A 22,478-nucleotide genomic window follows, 5' to 3' on the forward strand; every position below is an offset into this window, starting at 1 on the left:
CTTGTGTGAAACTAACGTAGGGCTTTGCGACCAGAAAGGATCCTAATCACAACACATCCGTACTCTTCGTGTATCTCCACATATTCATGATGTTCATTTATCAATTTCTGCACTTGTATGCAACTGATAAACGAACAGTATAGATCCGTGCAGTCTGATCTGGATCCATACTAGTCGCAAAGCCCCAACATTGCCCGGGTTTTCGCACTGTGGCGCCGAGTTGTATGTTTAACATCACTAAATTGGTTCTTATTGATGCGGATTATCACTTAGAAACGGCTGGTCTAATTGTAATATGAATATTGTTAATGTTGAATCCTCTTAGGCAAAAAAAGCTTATTGTGCTTGTGAACACATTTCACTGGAAATTCTACACAAAAATGTAATGTGCTTCCTTCTTGGTTGTTTGTTTTGGGTTTAACGCCGTTTTTCAGCAGTATTTCAGTTATGTAACGGCGGGCAATTAACCCAACCAGTGTTCCTGTATTCTGTACCAGTACAAACCTGTAACTGCCAACTTCCCTACATGAATCAGAGGTGGAGGACGAATGATTTCAGGCACAATGTCTTTTATCAAATCGTCACGGAGAACATACGTCTCGTCCAGGGCTCGAACTCACGACCCCGAGATCCGTAGATCTGCGCTCTCCCTATTGAGCTAAGCGGGAAGGGACTGGGGTGTAATTCATTTTATATAGAAAACAGTGAAACACAGCTCCATCGAGCATCGGTAACTCGGGCACCTACACTCACTCGAGCAATTTGTGTGGTCCTCCTCCAAGTGACAGTTAGCTCCCCTAGCGCTACATTATTCTTTTCTGTAAGTGGAGATCGCTGCATGTGAGCTCACTATTTTCTTCGAAACCTTGGATGTGAGCTTTTTTCACATCCCAACCGGGTTCCCCAGTGTTTATGTCAAAATGAGATAACTTAATGATGCTGACATAGTCTACTTAGTCTATATGCAAAAGAAAACAAGAAAAAAAGATTGAATATAAAACAATAATTTATTTTTTTCTTTAAATCCATTCATTCTCACATGAGAGTCAACATGTTTATGAATAAATATATATCAATAATATACAATTACATAAATGATTACAATGTGTAATTCCATTATATACCATAAGTGACTGAAATAGTTAAATTTACACAGAAACCACAATTCCAATATACATCCATTTTCACAAAAGGCTTTCAACAATACCCTAGGCAATGCACAGAAAGTATTCAAAACTTATTTCCCAACAGAAACAGAAGTCTTAACAAATGTATTCAGGATGCAAAGACATTCCTCTCAATTTTTGTGAGGTTATGTTTACACAGTGGAAGAAGATATGAGAGAAGAAGCATTTTCTCAACCATTTTTTTGACTAAATATTCATTTAACATTTTTTCGTCATTGTTACCTTGTACTAAAAAAATCATTTAAAAGTGTCTGTTGTATTTCTTTTGGGCTTTTATTTCAAGTTAACCATTTGTTTACAGTAGATTTGGTAGTTTCATGCAGGCTTTATTTAATGACTTCATGGTTGGCAGCCACATTTGTGTTAAGAATTCCTGAAACACGAGTATGTGTTGCAGGACATGATGCAAATTAATATTCACAAATTCGGATAATTTGAAAATTCATTGTCAATCCCTAAATCCCTTTGAATATATATATATATTTATAATTTTGCTGGTCCTGTCGAGTTCAAGATAACAAAGTTTGACTGTACCTCTATATAAAGTTATTTTTTCTTCCCAACTAGATCAGGGTCGATATTCATCAAAACTTAAAGACTGATATTTAGAATTAACTTTAAAATGCTAAGTTTTCTTTTTACTCTGTCACTTTTAAATTAACATAGACTTTAATGAAAATTTACATGAAAGGTTATTCTACACTACAATGTCAAACAGTTCAGTTAATTTTTCATTTGTTTAAATGCTATGGTAAATTGAATATTTGCTGTTCTTATGTCTAAATGGACCAATTCTCAAAGTAAATTAACTTCTCCATAGCAACAATGTCTTTACAACAACAAAAATCAGGAATCCATACACTCTATATTTGACTTTTCCTTTCTTCTCATTATCTAACTAAAGAGCACTTTTTCAAGAAAATTTGACTATTGAAATACAATTCTTTTGTTCTTCAAATTTGTACTTTATATTCCAAATAATCAATAAATGAAGCATTCTGGCAAAATGTAAAGGGATGGGTAAAAATGAGGCTGAAACAGGAAAGTAGTTGAGGTTCATGACCTCACATTGTACACCTATACAATTACACATATGTACATACATATCAACTATCTATCACATATTACTTGAATACTAAGTATATATGCAACACATTACACATATAACATAACTTATGCCAAAACAAGATGATGACCAGTTCCTGAAATTATTCAATGAAATAAAATTTAGCAGAAACAAAAATACACATTGCTATTTAAGTTTCATTATAACTCCACTTAAATCAATCAGAAGTGATAAATGTTGACAGTTTCTAACAATAAAAAGAATTCTAGAAAAATGAAAGTTAAGAAGTCATTAATATTTGTGGGGGACTAATTTTAGATTTTGTGGTTGGGTGAATCCATGAAATTAAATCTCAACGTACAAGTTTATGTTCAAAAATAGAAATTCACATATTCATAAACCCATGAACTAGCTGTTTTGGCCAAAACCACGAAATTTAGTGTACACGAAAATAAATGACGTCACAGTTTGTCATACTGGGCCAGTATTCATCTGTCTGAAACTTAAGACTAGAAAATGCCTATTTTTTTTTTTTTTAATCCGTCCTTGTACAGGAGATTACAATGAAATTTTGCATGAATGTGCAATCTGAATTTACAAACCCATGCGCAAAATTTCATCTTGATCCCTACATCCAACACCTCCCCTTTTATATATTAAATATGGTGTTTTTTCCATCAATAATTTTCTAAATTAACCAGAAAATAATACATCAAATGACTGAAGGAACCAATCATCTTCTCTTATAGCTATATATATGAAACATCCACCCCAGTAAATTGTATTCCAGAAAGCATCTTTCAAATGTACAAACTTTCAGAAATGAGACATATAAACTGAAAGATTATCTATTAATCAAGAGTTTTCAAATTGCTAAAATATACCATGATAAAGGATCTTTGAAGTTTTCTATCTAAAATGAAATTTGGTTGTAAATTTTGATACAAAAAATCTCACAGACTAGATGTGGGAAGGGTAAAAAACAAAAATAAAAAATCAATACCTGCCATATTTTGTTAAACATGTTATGTAATTTGTTTTGCAATTTCTTTAAAACAAACCATGACTATTTCAGACCTCCTATATATATGAGATATATTATAATTACATATTAAAAATATTGCACCATTTTGTGAATATGCCTCATGTAATCAGATAACATACATTAAGACCAAAATACAACTATTGACCAATTCACTGGCCAAAATAGAACTACTGACAAATCCCCTTGACCAAATTAGTATAATCATTCAATCCCAAGTCCAAAACAGTACTATTTACCATTCCCGTTGCTAAAATGACTTTTGCCCCAATATGGAAATAATTACCATAATCATTGAACAAAACACAATTTCTGGCCAATCCATAAGTCAGAAATAAATCATTTGTTCCCCAGTGTTGGCCACAGAAACTACTAACAAATCCAAGACTTGAATAAAATTATCGGACAATCAAAGGAATTTGCCGATTTAGAGATCACATTTATAAGTTGCCGACATGGCAAAATGACTTTCTATATTGGTAATGCAGCAAAACCCTCCAACTGGGGTATGGTAAATGGCACTATTACAACATCTCTAAAGACCCCTTTCATTAATTAAATTCAATATGAATTTATAAACAATTTTTTACGAACATTTCCTACATTTGATATACAGGAAACCATGACAACGTACAATGAATTTTCTGCCTTCGTCCTAGCACCCATATCAAAATGTTGTCACGTATAAAATGTGTACACAAAAGCTACTAGACATATCACAAGAAGTATTTTTCTCCGAATACCTTTCTGAACTTTCGGGTTTTACATTTTTCGCAAACTTTTTATCTGATATACATGGAAGAATATTCCATTTCACAATAATAGCACATTGTGTCCATATCACATGACTGCATAATGCTAAAAATAGATTACTTAATTAATTAGGTCACATCACACTGTGGTTACAGAAAGCAGAGGATTATACGCTTTGCCTTCACTACTTTTGCTACCGTGCGCTAACATTTCTTGTACAGTAGTAAAGTCATCAAAAACTTTCTTTCCCTTATGTTTCATCATTTTTCTATGACTAAGTTCAACAATGTCTTTCTTTTCATCAGCTTCTTTCACAGTTTCCATTTTAGCACGCGCCATCATTTCACGCCTTTTCTTATAGTCCCGCGCTTTTTCTAAATGACGCTTTTTCTCCTCTTTAGTCCAGTAACGTCCAGTTTTAAGTTCACTCATTGCATCATCATCTGTAGTCATGCCACAACGTTCCTCTGAAATCTTTTTTGCACGTTCTTTCAGCATTTTGCTCCGTACTGGCCTTCTAGTGATGTAACGGGTACCATCTGGTCGACGTTTTACAACCCACTCCATCTGACCAGACCCACTGTCTGGTGGTGTCTGCTCGGCCTGTTTCGTCGTCTGCTGAGAATTGTTTGGTGACTGATACCCACTTACACTCCCACCATTTCTAGATGAAGGTGAACTTCCTTGTTTCCTGCGATGCAATGTTTTTTGTTCCATCTGTTGCTGAAACAACTTCTGTTGTATCTGCATTGTATGTTCAAGATTTGCACGGTTAGTGTACATAACATCGGCATATTGCATGTATAAATCTTGTAAAGACTCTCCCGAATTCATCTGACTCTTTCCATTTTCAGTCTTTTTATCAACATCAACATTTTTCATATTATTTGCATTTGCTATTGACACATAATTTTCATCACTAGAACAGTCATGTGACCTTGGTGCGGGTGTTTGCGTTTGCTTCTCTGTGTCGCTATGTGACGGCAGTGGTGATGTAGTGGTTGTTCCAGTTGTCGCTAAGCACAACATCGAGTTTTTAAATCCTTTATCACCTTCATCAGAAGCCATGTTCAATTCAAGTGTCAGTGGCGTACTTCTGCAACTTTCACCAGTGTTATAGGCACTAGTTGAAACATTTCCGTCTTTATCGATATATTTTCCGAACCTAGTCTGTCCCATTTTTGGAGTTGGAGGTGTATCTCTCCTTCCTAGACTATCAGATGACTCAGGACCAGGACTTACTCCTGTTTTAGCTTTGTCCATTCTAGTTCCCATACGTGGCACACTACGAGGAGTTTTGTGTCCATCACGTTCACATTTCACCATATCTTTCTGACTTTTAACTTGTGCATGATTATGCACCATCTCTTGACACTCCATCTGAATACCCTCCATTTCCCGATTCAACTGCGCTAATTCTCTGTCTATACTGCTACTCTCTGTACTTTCGGAACTTTTCCGAGAATTGTCTTTGCGTGGCGAACTTGTACGATTTAAATTATTAATATCACAGCGGTGTTCTAGCACTTCACGAAATTTACTATTACATTCATTGTCTGGTATTTCGTATGAAACGTCACCATTGGAAACAAAACTGTCGTTACTGTAATTTTGTTCTCCTATATCTCCACTGTAACTGTGCGAGCCTTTAGATGACCCAGATTTTCGGGTTCCCATCATACTCTCATTATCAAAGACATCCTGTAAACAGAAGATGAACAATTACAGTTATAATTTAAGGAAGTATTTCAGTAGATTCTTAGAACTTCCTTTGAACTTTATATATTAGAACCTTGATTAACACAAATGGATTAAAAAATCATTCTGCTATATATTATCTTTTATATAAAAGAGTAGATCAAATATTGTAGCACTCTTTCTTAAGGCATGTATGGCACCAAATGATTTGACATCAATATTGCCACTGTTTTAAAGAAAATAAATGATATTTTTCATATTTATAAACTATTGTAAGCTTAACTAAAACAGTCGTCTCAATCACATACCAGAGACCTTTTCACTAGATGACATAAAGATTTCAAAATATTCTTCATTTGATACATTATTTTAATTAGTTATTATTAGAATACCTGTTCAGAGCTTTCATCATTTTTGGTACTCTCATCTGTACGTCCGACACCACTATCTTTCTCGTGTTTATTGGAGGAATTTTCTGTAGTACCAGTATCAGTTGTTCCCCCTTCCTCATCAAAATGGTGACCCTGGAATTTGCAAATTATCATATAAAAATCTGAAAATACAATTTCTATGACAAAAAAATTAAAATACTGTATAAAATTCATCAATTTATGTTATGTAGAGTAAAAATCAGTTAGAGGTCCATTACTAAGTATAAATTTTAAACTATTTAGTGTTCCATGAAAAACAAATGTCAAATTTCATTACTGTAACACGAATGTGATCTCTCAATCTCTCACTGTTTAACCTGTCCCCCTTTTTTTTTTTTTTTGGAGTGGGGGTGTAGGGGTGGGGGTGATCTTTAAAGTTAAGCATTCTTTTGACCTCTTTGTATAACGAAGGTAAACAGAAATAGCCAAAAATGACCATCAATTTCACTATTACAGTTTTATTCTATTTCTGTATGGTTGATTTAAATTTAGTTTGATAATCAAAATGTTTTTTATTACAGTGGTGATATTTGTTGTTTGCTGCCAATGCCACTTCAATGTATGGTCAAATCCTGGCTACAGCTTATATTATGCATTTCCTATTTTTTTTTTTTTAAATTGTAGACCTGAAACTTTTTGTTTTGTTACCTGTTACCCTATAACTGAGCCCGAATTTATGGAAGTTTCCACTTTTTAATTGCCTTAAATAGATGGAAACATTAAAGGAACACCCAAAATGAACTAAGGTGAAACTTAATTAGACTGTAAAAAAAATATGACAGTACTGATAAATGATAAAAGTTCAGTTATGCTCCAAGTGAATGCTCTCTGTTACAGCATTATGACAGGAAGTAATTTAAAATTTATTTTCATTTTAAAATGCAACACTTTGTGCATCATCAATGTTACAGGCATTAATTCCTGTTTTATCTACGTCTTCATACAGATACCTGTAGACTACAAAAGAAAACACACCTGTTCAATTTGGCAACATCATTTCTACCCAGAAGGCTGTGCAAACACTTAAAAATGATTAAAGAAACAATTAAGGCTGTTTTTTTTCCGAAAGGGAACTTACTCGAGCCAACATAGATGCCATGATCTGCATGTTGTCATGGTGATGTTTCTCAAGAATATCCATCTGAAGTTCATCAAGTACAACATTGTGCTCCTCCATAAACCCATCATCAAACTAAAAAAAAAGAAAATCAGATGTTAAATATTTTTGCCAATATTTTTTTTTCTCTCTAAAAAGATGCCCACATAAAAAGTTCTTCTGCATATAGTAAAAGATACTTAACCTGGATTTATTTTACCTCCTGAGTCCTGATGATTACTAAAATGTGACCTACTAATATGACACAATTCATTTTGTTTGTTCAAAGATACTTGAACTCGCTAAAACTTTACTTTTCACTTTTTTATTCAAATTAACTTCATTGACAATCAAAGAGAACATGCAAGGGAGGCCAAAATGTCTCTCTAATACAAACAGTTTAGTAGCAGTTGTCTCCCTGGATACACTGATTCAAGAACAATGATCTAAGAAAACTGTAAAAACAGTAAAAAAAATCTCATTTTACAAGTAACCATAGCAACAAAATTTCTGTAAATCTTATCAAAGTTTCCATTAATGAGGGGAAATTGCAGTATAAAACAGATATATCTCTAAAACAGACACCCTGTTTTACGATTTAGAAGTAATGGCTCACTAAAAACACAGGAACCATTTTCTTGATAATATTACCTAATGGAAGAGCTTCCCTATTGTTCAACTATCTCTAAAAGCTCCAGAAATTACCAGTTTTATTTTTGTTCTTCTCAGATTTTTTATTTTATTTTGGAAACAAATACAATAAAAGCAATAAACACCAGCTGCTTTATGGAGTCTAACAAACAAATGGAATCTATAGGGGAAGATAGATATAGGAGTAAAACAAAAATAACTTTTTGTCTTGTTTTGTCATATTTTACAATAATTTGTGCTTGAAGTAACAGGTATCACAATGCAGCCTTTCCTATTGTTGTGGGAAATATCATCAACTTGGCATAAAGTGTTTCTTTTACAGGTAAACTTGACAAATGGAAAAACATGCCCGTTAAAATGAAATTACTTGGGTTCATCTTGTTCCAAGACATTGTGTAACTGCCCTGGAAGCTATGGCCAGTATAAATTTTCTAAATTTGGAAGTTTAAAACTCTTTTCAGAACCCATACCTGCATCTGAGGTCGTGCCAACAAAAGTGAAATATCTGCACTTCTTTCGGAAAACAACTTGATAGCCTGGTCTCGACTGTGTACATCAACTCCATTGATCTGAAATATATAAAAAATTTAAAATACTTTTTAATCCTTAAAATAGCTCGATGAAAACTATTAGCCATTACATCGTCTAAATCATTATATACCTTTATATTGCCTACCAAGTCATTATATGATGTTATATTGCCTATTAAGTCATTATATGCTGTTATATTGCCTACTAAGTCATTATATGACGTTATATTACCTACTTAGTCATTATATGCCTTTATATTGCCTACTAAGTCAATATATGCTGTTCTACTGCCCATTAAGTCATTACAATTTTTATGACTTTATATTGCCTACTAAGTCATTATATGCCATCATATTGCCTAATAAGTCTAACATTATAGAAAAAAGGTCAGTCCCTTTTCAAACACTTGCTTTGTATTATGTATCGGAGCTTCTTCCGCAGTTGTATTTAATTTGACTTTAACCATCGAAAAAAGTGAAATTTTGTGGGTTTTTTTAACTAAAATCTATATTCTTGCATAATAAGTAGGAAAATGTAGCATGCAGTGATATTCTGTGTCAAAACTGTCCCGTTTGAAGGATGATATGTTGAGGAAATTAAAACTTAAATTAGAGACGGGAGCCTGCCGGTAATAAAAAAAACATGCCCATATTTCAATGCAAAACCATGTTTCACTCTGATTAAATCTCTAAACTGTCAAACTAATTGTTTGGGAGACACACAAATTACAAAATTTCTATTTTCTAAATTTACAGGGTTTTAATCATTTTCCGATTGAATCTTCGTCATCAAGAAGAAAAAAAAACACTCCCCTATATTGTAACAAAAAATTCAATTGCCCGATTTGGTTTTACGTAATTTGTAAAAATAACTTGCAGCGGATATTAAAAGCTCAGACTCAATAGAGAAAAATGACTAAAGCATGAATATTGCATCAACATATTCGATATTCTTACAAAAGACATGATTTTCTTTACTAGGATGCAAATAAAAAGCTGTTATTTGGACAGACATTCTATGATTGATTTCTGCATCCATTAAATGGAATCAATCATAACATGGGACAAATGTAATAATTTCAGAGTTTTATGTAAAAATGATGTATCGGATATCTCTTTCTCACAAAAAGGTAGTTCAGCTTCGCTCCGAAATGAGTATATAGAAATTCTGTCTATATGATTGAAACGATATAGACAGTATTTGAAAATCTGACAAACGATGATTCCGAAATCCAATTTATTGTTTCCTGAACTGTCACTCAAAATGTTTACCGAACCCGTTGTATTACAAGGCCTCCAGCTAAGAACATATTTAATAAGTGCTCGCATTAAAAAGCTTTGCGTCATATTGCTTTTATGAAGTTCATACAATCTTTTTCAATCATCATATCACATAAAAAAGCCATTCTGATCAAGTATCTGTATAATTTGTGCATCAAGTGCAGAATATCTGACAAAACCAAGCAAATTTCAAATCAGAATTTTTCTGGTGCACCTGATAACGCTCCTTTACGTTAGTGTTTAATTTGTGTTTAACTTGATTGTGATGAAAGCTTTAAGCTTATCTGAACCACTCTCGGGTCTGCATCCTGGATCAAGAGTGTGCATCCTGGAAAAACTAGGACTGGTGTCATATTAGAAGGCATGGGTGAGACCACAGTGGGGCTTGAATCCATGACCCACAGGTTGAGCGACCAACCCCTAACCACTAGAACCCATAGTCCAAAATTCGTAAAAATTTTCAAAGCTTTGTTTTCTTCCTGGAGTAGCAGATAATTTGCAGGAACATTTTAAAAGTCATTGGTAATTTATAAACAATGCCAGCTTTGGAAAATATTAGACCACAATTTCCAAATTTTACTTGGAGGTATTATTGGATTGAGGAATCTTGTTAAAACTGTATTTATGGGACACAAGCACATGATGTGACTCATTTAAGGCCTGATCAGGTCAGTTTTGTAGATATAATAAAGTTTAATAATGGCAAATCACCACTGACCTTAATAACTGTTGTAAAATAGCCTGAGTATACCCTTTTTTTAAGGTATACTGTATGTTAACAATAAATTACCCAATATCTTTATGCCAAAAGCCCCCCTAACAGATCAGTTCTAGCCCACTGAGTTTAAGTAGATGTCAGAGATACAGGGGATTGTTCTTCCATGGTTGATTATATATCTCTTTTACTGTAAGGATGGTTCATCCTGCAAATGGGGCATGAAGTATAAAAGTGCAATATACTTCCCAAGTACATCTTTTTTGTGAAGTTCAACATAGGAATTTATTGAAGTGGTAGTTGTAACAAATGTGGTGGAAAGAAATTTCACTTTATTTCTATAATAAAATGTGTATCAATTATTGAAAAAGTTTGTTTGAATTGGGTTCAACTTTTTTCAACACTATTTCAGTTATGTAATGGAGAGAAATTAACCCAACAAGAACATAATGCCTTGACCCTGAACTGAACTCACCACCCATATTCGCAGATCTACACTCTCACTAAGTATTGAGCTAAGTGGGCAGAAAATCATTTAAAAAGGGACTGCTTTTTCTCAAATCTAATACATATTAAAAAAAATTTTTTAAGGTGCACCTATACAAAATATATGCTTAGAGATGTCCCTAGTACAAGGTGGAAACATTCTTGTCCAGAACACCAAAAATTTCGCATAAAAAGAAAAACAGTTTTGAATAATCTGAAAGCTCCTCCAAATAGTCACAAAATTTTCAACCCATCTATTAAAAATTTCAACATCTATGTGTCAAACTTTTAATGTTCAGCATTGTCAAAAATATACCTTACTCATGCAAAAAAGTTATTTGATCAGAACAGAGCAAGAATGTATTATTCAAACAACATTTTAAAAATTAAAGAAAACCTTTCAAACAAAACATGACCTAATGTCAGTGCACAGATCTTAAACTGCAATAACACATAACCTTATTGTCCAAACACAAAATCAAGAAAATTTTAAATGTCTAAATCATTTGGTATGCCTGGTTTTCATTTTTTAATTACCCAGTGATTTTTCAGTTTTACTTTGACATTGAAATTCAAAAACACTTATTCTAAAACGCTTCCTTACGTTTAATTGATTAGACCCCACACAAAGACCAAGTCGACGATTTTGAAGATTTTGAGAGCTTTCTAACCTCTGACGTTTAGGATATTTATAGTATTCTTGAAAACGTCATCTTGAAGTTCTTACTTCAAGTTTGTTTATCCATTTTTCTCCTGCAAGGCATTCAGTCAAATGGCAGAAATTTTATTTTTAAGATGATAAAAACTGAAAATACAATGCAAAACAATTTTTCTTTTGCAAGAATGACTCAGCAAGCGCGGCTGGAATATGAACATTATGACAGCACCCTCCATCAATCTGTCTGAAGTGTTTTGTATGTTTGTGCATCAAAACAGTATTTTTGCAAAATATAACAAATATTTCCCAAGAATATTACAATGGCAAAGATGTTGTGGGACACAACTCTTAGGAACTGCAGTGTTGTCCCCCTTTGAAAGCATATTTCTGTTGTAAAGTTCAGCAGTTACCTCCCTTTAAGAAATATTATAACCAGGTGATCTGGTATATTTTACCTGTATTATTTGATCCCCCTCTCGGATACGACCATCTTTAGCAGCTACACTGTATGGATCAATCTGAAAAAAAAAATAAAAAAATAAATAAAATTGTCTGTAATATTTGTGGAATAGTCAATCAGTTCGAAGCTTTATTTCTCAAAATAAAACCAAAATACTTTTTATGATGCATCATTACATACAGATATTTTTCTTTCAGATTGCTGTATTTCGAAATGATTTTTATGTTCGTTAACATGAGTTATGCTGGGCCAAATGAACTTATTTTTTAGAGCAAGGTGTTTGACACCATTATCAAATAAAAAAGGGGGAAAAGATACTCTTTATGTTGCCTTGCTGGATCTGTATACTGTCTTCATTTTAAAGGTAAAGTATTAATCAAACTCTTCTCCTAACCTTTTTGCCCCTTAAAGCAAACATTAATTTACTTGAATAATGATTATGACATTTTGTGCAATAAAAAAGCAGTTTTGATTAAAATCTGAAACTTTACCAAAAAAGCTTTTACCCCCTATTCTACACAGGTACATAGGATGGTTTTTATTAAGTTTAGACAGGTGTGCATTTCCCCACCTCAATAATTTGACAGAGAGTGCCAGTCTATTGTACACAGGTGATATACCTTTTTATCATATAGCAACATCAGTACATTCTTTGTGTAGATAAATTATAACATGTCCATGAATAACTCATGTATTAATGGTGCAATTAATTAAACTTCTTCAAAAAGTAAACCAAACAGCTAAAGCTCCAAGTGGTAACATTAATCAGAAGGTGCAAGAAAAACACTAATGAAGACAAAAAAAAAAAGAGTGCAGAAATATGCCAAGGTGAACCAGTTCATGCTGAACTAACAGAATTCTGGATGGCGAAAAAAATAGCAAGAATGGCTGATACTGCCTTTTCTAAATCTGAATGAACTGTCCCAGGTTTCAGATAAAAACACTGAGAAAACCATAACTGGACAATACAGAAGGGCCATAGAACTAGAATGAAAACAAAATCCATGAAGAGGTGGAACACCCCGAAAATCTCACTGAAGATAGACACAACATAGACACCATGGTATTTACTTGAGAATCGGTTAAACATGGTTATAGCCACAGAAAGCCACAAAGCTACAGGCAAGAACCAAGTATAAAAACATATGACCACTGCATAGGACAATTTACTTCAATGGCCAACTCACCAAAAATTGCTAATAACTAAAAATAGACATATTTTTTTATACTCCATGTCCACAAGCCTTTAATTCAAGTCCATCAGAGCAATAAAACTGCTGAACCTTAACCCCAACCATCATCTAGGCAAAACAAGTAAAAATAATGCTGACTTTATCCCCAAACCTGAATCTTGATTTATTATTCATCTGTACTTTAAAACAGAGCAGACTAAAGCAATTACAGAAATGACAAAAGACATTAAACTCCCAGAACTATCATCAGCAAATTTAGGAGATTTAGGAGCATTTTGTTGTCCTATTTTCTCAATGACAAATTTTAGGTAACTGCTCAAAGTTCCTTGCATAAAATGTATCTTTAATATTTTGTAGTTTGATGGAAAAGCTGGAATTTTTGTTTTTGCTGTGCACCTGATCATGTGGAGTTGCAAGAAATAGTGTTCCAAATGGGCACTCTCAAACAATAATTCTCACAGGCATTGGAACAATGAGAAATATATATAAGAAAGAATTATAAATGATTCATATGAGAAGACAGAAGAAATAACCATAAGCAAGACAGATGTTATGATTTGGGCCAATTTGGCAGAGAGATTCAGGGTCTGAAATGATTAGCAGTAGCAAGCCTTTGATGTTGAAGATAAATGGCCATGATAGATGTGAAATGTTAGACAATGATATACCTGTGATTGCTATACTGATCTCTATGATATATACTTCAAAATAACAACAAAATATATCTGATTGGGTAAACGGGTAGGATGCAAATGAATGGTAGTACTTTAATATGATCTATGCTTGGATTTTTTCTTTCTTTCCTGTTACAAAAAAAAACAAAAAACCTAAGTAGGCTGAAAATATTTGAATGGTCTGCTTGATTCTTTACTGAAAAAACTTTACTAAGAACAGATTTGTTTACAATTTTTGACTGCGAATAAATTCTGCTTTAAATGTTGACAACACATTGTGCTGAAGAGCCCTGTAATGTTTTTGTTAATAAGACATATGGGCTTTCATCAAACTTTCCATTTTAAGGAAGCCAAAGTAATGTCCTTGCTTAAAAGCTTTAGACTCATTTTTTGTTGCTATCAGACTGTATGGACTCAAATTTGCCATCTTAATAAATTGATTTTCCTTTTTCCCACAGGAAGCTGTTTGGTTTTAATCACTCATCAGAACAGTTCCACCTGAGGATTTTCTACAGAATTCACACCTGTTATGATTGATTTTGATTGATTTTCATTGGATTATTCACCATTAGACATGTTTTGACACTTATTTATGTTACTCAAGCAGAAGATCTGCATTTTTTTTTATCTTTTGCTGATAAACGTTTAATTTGTGTCTGCTGCACGTTTTATTTCTGGAAATGTATTAGGTATGAAGATGCAATTCCAGGATAATCTCTGTTAAGAGAGTGCTGTGCTGACAAAAGCCAACTGCATATTTTGAAATGTTATCAGAGTTCTTAATTGATTTACGTCACAGACACCCTGTGTTTTCCTTCCGTCTGCAAAATAGTAAGAGAATTCTTTAAATAATGTAAATCAATTAAAATTTCGCATTCTGAAAATTTTTGGTAAATTTTTGTTGAATTGTTTTGCCTGGCCTTGAAACAAAACATCTGGTGCAGTACAGCATACGTTTAGGCCAGTAAATTATAGGTTCTTTGGGCAAAAGTTTGGAGGCACAGACTGAGGCATCCCTAAATAACATGTAACACTTTCCAATCTACTTGTCTAAATGCATTTCTTTTTTTCAAGTCAAACATAACAACAACTTCAAAAAGTCAGATTTTTCTACTTCTTAATCATTTGTGTACCACTTTTCATAAATAAAAGGGAAAATAATGCATCATGCACAACCCTCTTCAGATTTAAGTGCTGTCTGGTTGAAGTATCTCCTAGCAACCTACTTTTAAACTACAATAATTCTTATCTCTGTCGAAAATTAAAAACAAAAAACAAAACCGGTCTTATTCAAAATAATTTCATTTTTAAGATAAGCAAGCTGTGCAGATCAAGCATTCTAAACCAATTACTTCAGGAAGAATACGACTGATTATTTCTTGTTTTCTTTGGACTTACTTATGGCTGATTATTTCAATGTTTCTTGTAATATGATTTTCTTTGATGTCCAGTGTTATACTGGGACTGATTATAGACCAGGAATTAGGTACCTGTACAGGTATTCACTTATAAGTGATTACCAATTATACAAATTGGAACAGCTTTTGAAGTCGTTGGCAGCTGCAGCAGTTCGATTGCTCTGACTACTTCAGGGAATATATCTATCATAGTGTACCTATTCAACACAAAATGTACTCTTTGCAACTAAGTTTTTCCCCAATCCTAGTTTTAAGTACCTATCCAACTATATGTACCCATCCAAATACACATACACTTGTACCCCACCACCTCTACGTACCCAACAATCAAATACATAATACGCCTGTACTTATAATCAAGTATATTTACATGACTACCAAATACATAGGAAATTGTACCTAACCAAGTATAATGTATCCATATGAATACATATACACTTTTACCTGCACAACTACTTGTACCTATCCAAGTACACATCAACTTTTTATCCACTTGAAAACTAAATAAATGTGTCACAAAATATTTGGCAACTAAATTTTGGAAACTGGCACACTAGGAAAGCTTGGCTTCTTTTCTTTTCTCTTCTTTAAGAAACCTTAAAGCCTGCATAATTAAAACACACAGCTGGTTGTCTTTCATACTCAAGAAACCATGCCTTAAATGGAGCTCCTTAAATGGACACAGAAATGTAGTAATCTCTCACTTAGCAGAAAATTCAATTTTCCTTAGATAGGCCTGATTATGAGGCTCAAGAAACAAGATCAAAAGAAGTGTGTATCTAATCTTCTTGTGGCCATTTAGCATGCATACAAAGACAGATGAGGAAAAATGTCATACATGCTGTTATAAAGAGCATAAAGGACAGCCAATGCAGAAAATGAAATTACTTGGCACTGTTCTTGGATCAATACGCTGGAAAAATGGTGTAAAGTCTCTGGTAACAGAGTCTAATGATCTGTCCGATCTTGTTAACTCACAGAATTGCAGAAAATCTGTGCAATTATTTGCATTGTGGGAACCAAAGTGATATTCAACAGGAAATGACAAGTGAAAAATCAAGGCACTAATGCATTGGTATTTTCAAGAAAATTGTTAACTGTTCAACAGATGTGGAAAGTTGTAATTCCTTTGCAGCAGTTTTAGGGATTTTCTTAATTACTTTTATGACAAAAAGACATTTTCGACTTTTAATTTTGGCATGTGGACTAAAAAGATAAATTCTTTAAAAAAAAATGTATGACTGGTTTACACTTTTTATACCCACAGACTGAAGTGACATATTTATGACAGAGTACCAGTCTAGGAAGCCATCAGACTCTCCCAGAAGACTTACAAAATTTCCCATAATTCTCTAGATGTCTGTATATCACCAATAAAACAAAGTATGAAGGCTTCTCTGACGACAGCATTATTTGAACAAAAAAGGAAAATCCTTCTCCTAATAACACTTAAAGAAGCCAAAGAAAACAACAAATGAGCCGCGCCATGAGAAAACCAACATAGTGGGTGTGCGACCAGCATGGATCCAGACCAGCCTGTGCATCCGTGCAGACTGGTCAGGATCCATGCTGTTCGTTTTCAAAGCCTATAGCAATTAGAGAAACCGTTAGCGAACAGCATGGATCCTGACCAGACTGCGCGGATGCGCAGGCTGGTCTGGATCCATGCTGGTCGCATACCCACTATGTTGGTTTTCCCATGGCGCGGCTCAAATAATGTTCTTATTTCTTAGACTACTTTTATGATGTCAAAATTAATTTGTTCAAAAACATACTCTTAGTCGTCACAAACTTTCTAATTTATTGAAGTTGTGGCGTATATCATGACTGATGAAGAGGCTCAAGATATCCCTGAACAGTTTTTGAAGAATCTATGAAAGGACAAAATTTAGCTATTTTGAAATTTTTAAGGAGTATCCAAGTGGGTTTTAATTGGTCGAAAAGAACCTGGGAATATGTCACATGGGGTAACTTAATCTCTTGTTCACCTTATGTTGGGTTCTCTGAGCAGTGTAAGACACCCTACACTGTATAACATTGTTTCAGTTGAAACTGGTGTGAGAACTTTCTGTACTTTAATATTGTGTCTCAAAGAATAATGAGCACTTGAGAAGGACTATATCAGTATGATCCTCCTCCACAACCTCCCACATGTTCTTTATTCATCTTTGAAGTTGAGGCTGAATCTAATTTCTAATTATAGGGTAACAGTTTCAAAACAGCTCTACTTATTGGCAGATTGTAAGGACACGTTATATGTAAGAATTTGATGGGCTCAAATTCAGTATCTCAGGACTGGAATGTTCTGCAAGATGAACATTTACAATGAACTTCTCTGAACAGAGAAAGAGGTATGGCACTTACACATCTCAGGCCTTGTTTCTGAGAAATAACAGTGTAGTTAGAAAGGGTCCTAAGAAATGAAATAAAAACTGATGGAAGGGATCCCTTAAGATAGGTTAACAATTTCACGTGGCAGTTAATTATAAAGGAACACCTCATGTCACAAAGTAAGATGGGACATTCTCTATCCCAATGTGTTTTTGTCTGCTAAAATTCACAGACAAAAAGAAATAAAGAAGTTGTGTGGGGTCTTCTTTAATACAAGTTGTATCAAAAAAAACCCTCTATAAGCTTGAATTACTTCATTTTCACTGGTTAATTCATTTTACATCATAAATAACAAGAAGCATTCCCAGGAAAACTCCAGTATACCATTCATCCTATACACAGTCTGTTGTCTTCTATAATAATTTATTTGCTAACAGGTTGAAATTATACCCCAAGATAATCAGTGGCCCAGTGCTTGTAATTACAGGAAAAGCCTTAATTGTAAAATATGACCTACAGTGGAATTTCTCATAGATAAACAAAATTGTATCGTAAAGTCAGAAAGTCAACTTCCTAGTGGGTGGCGAACAGTAATATTTGATAGAGGGAAATGCTAATTTCGATTCAGCAGCCTTGGTATTCAAAAGAAATTAGCTTAATTGAGTCGGCAGCACAGGTTTCTCAAATTTCAAATTAAGAGTTTTACAAATTGCATAAAATGAGATGTTGCAGTCATAATATAAAATGTAATTTCTTCAAAAAGATAGAGATTTTTATCGCTGTGTAATTATGCAGAGAGTAATTGCATCAATTTGATATAATGTAAAAATGCAGTAATGTGATTACGAAGAACATTAAATGTATCAGACTATGCTTCTATAATGCATCTAGCATTTTTCGTAGGATTAAAGAGACATCTCGTTATAGCTGACATAAAATATGCAAACTTATTTTTTTTTTTTGTCAAACTTCGTTGACTAGATACCTATCAAAATGACATGTTCGAAAAAAAAATCCATTAAAAAACAGACCCGATAACTGAGTAATAAATCAATTCTCTTCATTTGAACATGTCTCCACTCAGAAACGTTTTAAATATGAATGATGTTACTCAATACCGAAAATGAGTTACAAACAAAAAATTGATTTACGACAAAAATAGCTCCGATTAATAATTAATAAGACCACTCTTTGTTAATTAGATTAGTGGCTATTTGCAGGATCCTGTTTAATCAAAAATGCACATAATTCTAAATAGAGATCAAAAGCTGAAATGTCCCAGGTGTTTCGCAGAGTTTTTGACGAGATCTATGGAGGTCCATATGCTCCATATCAAAATAAGTGCACTTTTTTGTAATTTTCGAAAAATCTGTTACCATGTAACCAATCAATTTGTTCCGAGATGAAAGGGTTTCATTTAGAACTGAAACAATAGTGAACATATGTTTTAGTGCTCAAACTGATTTTTATGCTTTTCAGTACAAAAATTATCATATCATGATCGGATGGGGTCCCATGCATGATATCACTAAAATTCTGTTCTTTGATCACTTAAAATACAGGGAAAATGTATTATTTTTAATTTTTTTCATTTCATTTTGTGAACAGATGGGAATGAATGGAGAATATGTACCAAAAAATTCCCACTATCCCAACTTTGTTCACTGCTTTGATGCACAACCACTTTATGAAATACAGTAACTTGTCATTTCAAAGTCCCTATCTCTTTAATCTACTCCATGCTTAAATTATCTTTACTTATTTGTTTTCCATTTATTATAAGGGTTGCTTCAACTTTTCTTAACTAAAGTCAAAGACTGCTTGATTTGACTAACTAGTACATTGTATTAAAATGTATCAATGGAAAGCAATATACTGCAACTAAAAAGATTCAAACCAAATCTACACCAGATTCTGTTTTATTTGCCTCCAAGCTTTAAGAAATCCCAGAATGAAACCTTAGCTTGAATCCTATTTTTATATTTTTGCTTGTTTTGCTAGTGGTTTTAAGTAGCACCAACACATTTCCAGTCATATGGCAACTTTTAATGGTGGGGACAAGTCTCCCGCCTTCCACAAGCGAGTTGGATAGCTTCCTCACATAACAATCTGAGCAGGGCTTGAACCTTCATATGTGAGGGACAAGTGATATTGGAAGTCAGTAACCTTAACAATTTGAATGAGAACGGGCCTCGTTTTATAATTCTCATCAATGTGTTTTTCTCTCCCTGTATATATATCATTAAGGACTTATTCTTTTCTTCTCTCTAAGTAAACCAATTCCTTTCTGCCTTCTTCAGCAGTGGCTACTGTTTCAGATTTACGACCTAAAAATACTCTTAAATCAGACATACGCTTTTTATATAGCCTCTTCAAATCAGAAATGACTGGGTCACTGACCCCCTACAAAGCTTTAACCTCCAATCATCAGGAATGATTGATACAAATTATATTTGATTTGATAAAAAATTGTCTGTACAAAACCCATGTTAATAGCTATTTATCCATATAGTTATTTTATAAAAGATAATCATATCTACTGATTTTCCTTTCTGGATCGTAATTTTTGCTACCCCCTACAGGGGTCATTTATAAAGAATGTCCAAATAAGGTAGGTGGAAAGGTTAAACGACTTGGTTTTCAAGTCAATAAAGTTACTTTTTTTGATGAATGCTTTGAAAATTGAAACTATAGGTTCAGTTAGTATCTACTTAAACGAGCTGTTACTGAACTGTTCAGGCTTACTAGAGTAACTTTTTTTCAAAAGCATTCACAAAAAGATGTTTTGCAGCAGAATTTTTCACATGTTGTGTTGTTTGGCAGTATTTTACAGATGTTATGTTATTTGGTAGTATTTTATACATGTTGTGTTGTCTGGCAGTATTTTACACATATTGTTTTTTTTTTTTTTACACATGTTGTGTTGTTTAGTGATAGTTTACACATGTTGTGTTGTTCAGCTGTATTTGAAACATATATTCATTCTGGGATATTATGTCAACTGGCCTTCCTTATGAAATACTCTGATAGACCTTACCTCTCCAATAAATATATCTGTGACACCGTCTTCAGTTGGTCCATAACATAACGTCAGACCTAGCTTCTCATCATCTGACGGTCGCTGAAGAACCACCTCCTGCAAAAACACAGGTACAATGGTATAAGAAGGCATTTTTTTACAGAATCAAACCAATCTTAAGCAGTAGCTTGCATGTTCTCAATGTACCATAAAATTAAGAATAATATTTTGTGTTTCATATTGTTTTGATTTTTTTTCGAGTTGTACAATAACATCAATACAACTTTCAAAATCCATTGTCATGATGACTTTCTACTTTTAGCTGCCTGATACCCTTAAAATCTAGGGTCAAACAAACATACACATTTAAGTTTGATATGAATGTTTAACTAAATGTAATTTAAGTACTGTTCAGGAAAAAAATTGTAAAACAACCACTATAAATTCTATGAAAAATTTTTTTTAGATTTTTGCCTCACAAATTGTCCAAACAAGGTTTTCTCATTTGCCGTGCAATCAAACTCTCCGAAGTGGCTTCAATTTACAGTTCATTATTAAAATATTGATATCTTTTTTCACTTAATTCTTTAGTTCAAAGGGATAGAATTGTAATTTGAACAACAGAGAAAAGCATTAATGGTATTTAAAGCTGCTTAACAAATAAAGTAAAATAATAACGCCGCAATACAGCTGGTAATTAAGATATTTAACTTTCGCAAATCGCTGTTATCTTGAAATGGGCATAAATTATACGCGTTTACACAAAAATCATCGGATTTATCTTAAAAATCTTTTTTTGCCCAATTCATCAATCAGTTAACAATAGTAGCCAGGTAATATATCAAACTTTGTGTTAGATTTCAAAGTAAAAGAAGAAGGAATATGATGGTATCTTATTCATGAAAAGGTCGTAATTCATGATATGGCCGATAACTGTGGGTTTAGTTCTGAATTCTGTATGGATTTTATCAAATATGATAATTACACTGCAGTCTTCCAGACTATAAACTTTAACAATAACACGATTTAATCGACTCCTTCTTTGAAAAAAAAAGTCATTTTCTTTCTGTGTTGACTCCCTGTAATCAACAATGGACAATTAAGTTGCCCGCCCTTTTTAGATATACAAGAATGATCAAATTATCGTATAAATTTAGGAGGGGAAATAATAGTCTAAATGACCTTCTCTTGAAATAGCAGTAAGTTTTTATGTTTTATTATAAATGTTCTAAACAAAAAACAAATCATTAATTTATTTATCGGCAATTATTAAGAAATTATATATTTACTGGTTGTCCAAGCATTTAAGCTCTCTCCAAGTCTTTTAACTGAACAAGTTACATTACAGGAACAAACTGTCAGGTAAAGGCCATAGATAAAGCATCAGGCAATAAAATAATAAAAAATCAATTTCATAATAAAAGCTCATATACTACAATAACCAAACTAGACAGTTTATAGACCATCATTTCATACGAAAATAAAATACGGAGAGTTCTTTATATTCATCTCAATATAAATGTCATGGTAACAACTGCTTTTTGACGAAATCTGCTTATAAATCTATCTGATCCTTCTATTAGCCAATCAAATCATTTTATCCACTTGCTTTATTTTATTTGTTCAAGTGAGCGTGTGTTTCCATATTTATCATTCTGCCATAACAGCATCAATATTTCATGAAGTGAACAGCGATCAACTGGTCGCCGGCCAGACAATTCAATTTCCCGTCAATGCCAATTCCATCAGAGGCGGCGACCAACAGACTATAGAGAAATCCGCTATAACA

At 33.3% G+C, this 22,478-nt stretch overlaps 1 protein-coding gene across 4 annotated transcripts in view; it reads right to left on the bottom strand.

Moving 5' to 3' along the window:
• Positions 1-988: 988 nt before the first annotated feature.
• Positions 989-22,478, bottom strand: part of LOC128548020 (E3 ubiquitin-protein ligase PDZRN3-like) — a 233,718-nt gene continuing 212,228 nt past the window's right edge. For all 4 annotated transcript variants that reach the window (XM_053522279.1, XM_053522281.1, XM_053522282.1 and 1 more), the window contains 6 exons: positions 20,708-20,806; positions 12,050-12,112; positions 8,395-8,493; positions 7,256-7,369; positions 6,139-6,270; positions 989-5,749 (listed from right to left, as the gene is read on the bottom strand). In XM_053522279.1, coding sequence (XP_053378254.1) covers positions 4,187-5,749; positions 6,139-6,270; positions 7,256-7,369; positions 8,395-8,493; positions 12,050-12,112; positions 20,708-20,806 — 2,070 coding nt within the window. In that variant the 3' untranslated portion in view covers positions 989-4,186. The remainder of the gene's footprint in view (positions 5,750-6,138; positions 6,271-7,255; positions 7,370-8,394; positions 8,494-12,049; positions 12,113-20,707; positions 20,807-22,478) is intronic.

This window comes from Mercenaria mercenaria, chromosome 13, assembly GCF_021730395.1.
Source record: "Mercenaria mercenaria strain notata chromosome 13, MADL_Memer_1, whole genome shotgun sequence".
Taxonomy (NCBI): Eukaryota; Metazoa; Mollusca; class Bivalvia; order Venerida; family Veneridae; genus Mercenaria; species Mercenaria mercenaria.